A 6,625-nucleotide genomic window follows, 5' to 3' on the forward strand; every position below is an offset into this window, starting at 1 on the left:
ATATATCATGTGTATAGTCAATCATGAAATACCACACGTTGCAATTAATAGAGAACATAGAAGGAATAGTTTTAATTTAATCAACGCTATGAGTAATTAAACTTAACCTTGGCTTCCTAGCCTAGAAACTAGGATAAAGTTTAGCCTTCAGAAGTTGAAAGAGAATTGTGTTTGTTTACTATCCCTTCTTATCTTTCAAAACTAAAAATCAATGCATCTGTAGTTCAGTAGTTGCACCATGCATCTGTACAGTCTGAAGCTTAATCACACATCAATGCATGCATTCACGGCTGCAGCGAACATCATGCTTGATGCACCAGGCCTGCCAAGCACATGAACGCACATGGCTGAACTTCACGCAGCAAGTTATGGGCATATGAATGCAGAATGCGCAATATACACAGCAGGAAAAAAAATTCTTATACATTAAAGATGAGCTGCAACTTTCCGAATGAATGCAGATTGCGTCATATACACAGCAGGGAAAAAAAATTCATATACATTTAAAGATGAACTGCAACATTCCACGCAGATTTCCAGCATGATTTAAGCATAAGTTGTAATTCGAAAGTAATTGGTGTATATGGAACACAAAAAAACACTTGGACTAATAATGACTTATTATAACAATTTACAATTGATGGACATGGGGTGCAAATGTGTCTGAAACATACATTATAGCCCATCATTTAAGAGTTCTGTCCATCAGCAAAAGCCCTATATGGCATATGCAGTAATTGAAGCTCGAGCAATATACGAATCTGAGATGTCAACTACATCCCATTAAGTGTAACTACTACTTTGCGCGGGGTTGGATAATCACGGTGTTCACACAGCCATATTCCCTGGGTCACAAGCAGCAAATAATGAGTACAAGGCTCAAGGAGTAACAAGATGGCTTTTAGCAAGTCACATGCAAATCCTACATGGACAGAAAAATATAGTATGCACTCCCTATTACATATTCTCATTGAGGGAAATCAACAAAAAGGAAATGACATTAAATGCTTTGGAGCACAAATAGCCAATAGCTCAGAACTATTGTTGCTAATGTGGTATCAATTATAACTAGTCATAGTTTAGGATGGAGATAAGTTTCCAATCTAATAGTTAGCAATACAAGATCTATCTTTATAATACTGTCCTACAACAACCACCAAAAGCTCTGTACACTGTTGGCCAATTATTAATAGGGCTAAAGAAAAAAAAACTAAGCAAGCGTTTGTTTAATGCTGATTTACAACTATACCAGAAATAACTAGCTGCTTAAGACAACTTTATCCAATGTTATTGTCTTTTTTCTTAGGTCACTAATAATACATTGAGCTGAAAGGACATTAAAATATTAGAAGCTTGCTTGGCTTAGTAGCTAGTTTTCTTTTTCCAAAACCCAACCTCATGAATACAACAAAAAACTAATTTCAATTTCTAAGTAGCATGATGAGTGCAAAGAACGGCTATAGCCTCTAATCAAAGAACAAAATTTATTTTTCTCCTCTCCCATCTCTTACACAATATTTTATTTCATTCAACACACCTTAAAACTTAGTGCCACTTTGGTCAAACCGGGGAACTAAAACAGGTCGGTGTGTTAAAAACTTAGTGTTCAAGTTAAAACTGTAGAAAAATTATGCAGCGTCTTGATTATAATCACAATTACCTGCCAGGTTCCCATGTTAAGCTTTCCATTAGTGATTGGAATCCTAAAAAGGAAAAGAATAAGGTATAAGAAACCACAAACAATAACTTTGTAAGGACTTATTCAAACAAATCAAACTCAGAGTATGGGAATATGTACGTCAATGCACAGCCGAACATTGATGACTTGATATGTGCAGGCATGTCATCAGGTCCTACAGCAAAAAATAAATAAATAAAATTATAGCACAAAGCAACCATGTATTTAAGGCGCATATGGGAACATGTTTGACATTCTAATTTTATGTATAACAGAAATTTGCTTCCAAGTTCACAGGCAGCAGTTTATCATCTAGTTACAAACAACGGAAAAGTTGTCGCAGTAGATATTAGGTCATTCAAGTTCAAATTAAATTTGAAAAACTCAAACAAACAAACTGTAAACATGATGAATTAAAAATAAAATAAATAAATAAATAACATAAAAAACAATAACCTAGACAGAACATAAGCTGTTAATAAGAGATGAGATGTGTTTAATTATAATCATCACAGGTCTGATAAAAAACAAGAGGTCAAAGGACACTGGAAACAAAGAATTGGGATTTGAAAGAATGCAGTGTAGTAAATTAGATCAGGGAATCGCAAAACAGCAATTGATAGAGCTTCTGTAGGAAGCAACCTAACAAGTGGTGATCTCATTCAAGCCTAGGCCTTGTTTATAATATCGAATCTTTTTCTAACTCAAGGGGGACTAGCTGTCACCGAAAACATCTACTCAGCCTCACATGATCTTTTTCTGACAGACTGACATATTTGATAGCAATGGCTTCCAACCCAGTTATCAGGTTCTACAAGCAGGAGAATACATATAATTCATGATAGGTTTAACAGGAAACCAATAGACCTGCTAATGATTAGTATATCAACACCCTTATACAAAGACTAACTTTGTAGTGATGCAACGGACACTCCCAAGATAATATTTATGCAAAATTGCAAATTGCTCACTGAGAGAAAGAAAAACTAGACAGCTCGAACATAATAAATTTTCAGTCAATCGAGATTCCAACCTTCCAATGTGTGCCTCCATGGCGCAGAACTACCCTGAAAAATTATTTAAAAATAGATAAGACAATCTGTCAATATGGAAATTGGAGCTTGTTAATATTTTCTTATGAATACTGACCTCCGGAACCACTTTGTTAAGAAATGTCTCAGTGTCTTTTCGAACATCATCATCGTAATTTTCATTTATGGTCAGAGAAGCACTAGTATGTTGCACTAGGAACAAACAAGCAGATTAACTTTAAAAAATGCAATTTCAACTAATAAACAGCAAGTTTTCCGAATATAGAATGGATCCCTTACAGAAAAGATGAGCAAGCCCACAATTGAAGCCAGACAAGTCTTCCCCAATTTCCTTCATAACCTGATTTAAACATTAAAAAAGTTATGACTATAAGTTTCCAATGTAGAAATATAGTGAAATGAAGGGAAATGGTGGAGGGGATAATACAATATACCATAAAGAATCAAGACACATGACATACTAACATGTAACACTTCTAGAGATAATATCAATTAAAAATTAAGATCGATTACAACTTCATATTTGCCCTTCCAGCCTCATCCAATCCTCGCTAAATCTTTAATAAAATAGGTGTAATGGAGGAAGAGAGTTCAGTAAAGCTACATGGATTATGGGCAAGTCCTTATGTTTTGCGAGCCAAACTTGCCCTCAAAATTAAAGGCATAGAGTTTGAGTATGTTGAGGAAGATCTACAAAACAAAAGTGAGTTGCCCTTGCAATATAATCCTGTCCGTAAGAAAGTGCCTGTTCTTGTGCACAATGGACTACCTGTTACGGAGTCAATGATCATCCTCGAGTATGTATATGGATGAGGCTTGGGCTGATCCCCCGCATCTCCTCCCTAAGGATCCCTACCTAAGGGCCAAGCATCGATTTTGGGCTGCGTATTTACAACAGGTTAAATCCTACAACTAATTGCTGAAAGAAGTAATTTCTCAAGCTTTATGAAGTGAATTATTTCTTACAAGTTAACAAGTATTGTGTATGGTATGTGCAGGTAGTGGAGACATTAGCTAAAGCACTAAAAACAGAAAGTAAGCCTTACAGATTGCTGTTACAATCTTTGTTGTAACGCAAAAACTTCAATGATATAAGTGTAATGCAATCAATTTAGAGAAACATCCAATCTACTAGGCACTTATAGTCTAGTGAAAAAATTAGACAATCAGCAGAATATGACTAGCAAAAAGTGCTTATCTAACACGAGCAAGAGAGGTTCTCAAGCATACCTGAATAAGGATGTGAAGATCCTAACTGAGTGCAAGTACTGGGATATCCGATTATGACAATCACCTATTATGACACTATCCAGCATCATTTACCCCCATTTAAATAACCACAAGCTTCTAGCCTTATCAGTCATTCATTAAACATCCGCAAAAAAAATGGTACTTCCTCCGTTTCTCAATACATGCAAGAAGTTAACTTTTAGCGAGTGTATAATAAAGTCTATTAGGGATCATTGGTCGCAAATAAAACATCCCAAAACACACAGAGTTTGCCATTCTTGAGGTAACTATATGCACCCGAAACACCCCAATATAACTCTAATTCCCATGGATAACTAATGAAAACATAGCTTAATAAGCAAAACAACGGGGATAATAAAGATTTAAACCTAATTAATTCAATCTATATAAAACAAACGGTAATATGCTTCATATAATCGCACAAAAAATAATGAAAATAAAAAATAAATATAATTTTTATTTTTGATAAATGCATGTAAATAAAGATAATTTTCTACTAAAATAAACCAATTTATGCTCAATCAGACATTAATAAGAAAACATATTTCTGCAAATCAAATAAAAAAATCAGATGAAATATCACCAATTCCAACAATTAGTTGAGCTAGAAAAGTGAATTAGCAGGAAATGGAGCGAAAAAAAATCCAAAATTAAAAAACAAATAACCTTGGAAGTGATGAGATGACAGCCACGAGGGTGAGGAGAGAGAGTGATGGTTTTTTGAGCCCATTTAGGAGAAGGTGTTGCCATAGAAGTAGAAGATGAAGGGTGGATAACAGGAGTATGAACCGCCCGTATTCGATGATGAGCTGATAACAATGGTTTTTCCCCCAGAAAAGCCGAGGTCGTCATGGGTTCTACACTTTTCTATCTCAAAAACCAAGGGAATTGCAATTGTGGAATTGGAATTTCATTTTTCTTTTCTTTTCTTTTCACTTGTGTTGGTGAGGTCCACGGTTTGTTTACCATAATCAGAGAGGTGTCTTTGATCGACTTGACTCGAAATCGATATGAAAAAATCAAATTTAGATTTTGACTTGTATAGACCTAATAAATTAGCAGAATTTAAGTTTTTTAAAATAGATTGGTTTCGATCCGGTCTGATCTTGCTAAACCAGACCTAAACACGTGAACTGACACTCCTAATCACAAACATATTTTCGATGGTTTTGGGTTCAAAGTCAATAATAATTAAAATTAATGTTTCCAATATATATGTATTAAAAGTTCTTACTTTAAAGTAGGTTCAGAGAGGTTTGATATATACACATACATATTACTCCCTTCATTTTTAAAATATGGTTACATTTATGATGTTAGGTGTTCTCCTTTGTTGATTATGTTTCAATTACTTTCGGTGCAATTGTTCTCATTTACCCAAAATATTTACCTAATTCCAAATAAGGATGTCAATAGGGTAAGGCAAGTGGATGTTGGCCTTCTTATTCTCATCCTAAAATTTCTAAGGTATACTTGGTACATCCCATTTAAAATTACAACATTTTTCATTCTTCAAGGAAAAAAAAAACAAAAATAAAAGGTTAGGTTACAAAAGTAAGTCCCCTCCCAAGAGCATATCTTCTAACAAAAGTAAGAGTTCAGATTGCGGTGCTACCTCTAGTAGAAAGAGTGTGAAAGATAACATTGAAATTTGCATGGATTATTTGAAAAGAAACATGCAATTTGGTTCCTCTAAGACACAATCTAGACCATATCCATCAAAATGTGAAAAAATGATTTCAATACTGGAAGGAATGCCAGCAGTTAGCAATACGGAAAGTCTTTTATTCTTCTAGTGTTAGAGTTCTTACGTGATCCTGATTAAAGTGATTTTTTTGTCCATTCTAGACAGTGAGTTTAGAATCATGTATTTGAAGAAAAAAAATCTCATTCCCAAATGATTGTTATAGGCCTAGTCAATGATAGCATGGATGATGATTATTAAACTATCATAAGTCTTCTAAGATGCTTAGCACATGTTATTTTAAAGTTTGGGTGTGTAAGTTTCATTTTTTTGAATATGGAATAAGTTAAATTTTGGTAACTAATTTATTTTGATAAATCTGTTTTTATTGTGATTTGTGAAACTCTATTTTATTATGTTTCAAAGACAAGTATGAAGAGTTACATATTATTAATTACATATTTGTTATTTTATTTTTATTCTTTTTTGAGAAATTATTTTTTATTTTGATTTGTAGAATGGACGAAACATTGCACCAAAATTGTATGATGTATATTGCCTTGCAAGAGTTGAAGAGATTACTTACTCAAATAGAACGAATGCCTCTACATGTAGGGGGTGAACCTGGAAGTGAGTGGATACATAAGTTATTGACTGAAATCCTAATTTGCGCAAAGAGCATAATTATGGGTTGATAAAGATATCTTCATAAACTTTGTTGATGTATTAAGAGGAAAAGAACTATTATCTGATGGCCGATTTATACACATGGAAGAGCAAGTCAGTTTATGTCTATTCATGATGGCTAAAGCTAATTCATATCGTGATGCTGCGGAGAGATTCCAACATTCAATATCAACCATTTCTATCTACTTTAGAGCAGTGTTGAAAGCTTTAGTTTCATTATCTTGTGATATTATTCGACCATATTAGAGTTTCAATGAAACGCCACTTGAAATA

At 33.9% G+C, this 6,625-nt stretch overlaps 1 protein-coding gene across 1 annotated transcript; it reads right to left on the reverse strand.

Annotated features, from left to right (window-relative positions):
- Positions 1–407: 407 nt before the first annotated feature.
- On the reverse strand, positions 408–4,911 carry LOC110711437 (UPF0047 protein YjbQ-like). The gene is made up of 7 exons (XM_021889817.1): positions 4,648–4,911; positions 3,010–3,070; positions 2,828–2,922; positions 2,712–2,745; positions 1,799–1,853; positions 1,661–1,703; positions 408–845 (listed from the first exon to the last, which is right to left on the reverse strand). Exons 1-7 carry the CDS (start codon positions 4,831–4,833, stop codon positions 774–776), a joined length of 546 nt encoding a protein of 181 aa, XP_021745509.1. The 5' UTR covers positions 4,834–4,911; the 3' UTR covers positions 408–773.
- Positions 4,912–6,625: the final 1,714 nt, after the last annotated feature.

This window comes from Chenopodium quinoa, unplaced genomic scaffold (assembly GCF_001683475.1).
Source record: "Chenopodium quinoa cultivar QQ74 unplaced genomic scaffold, ASM168347v1, whole genome shotgun sequence".
NCBI classification, from domain to species: Eukaryota; Viridiplantae; Streptophyta; class Magnoliopsida; order Caryophyllales; family Amaranthaceae; genus Chenopodium; species Chenopodium quinoa.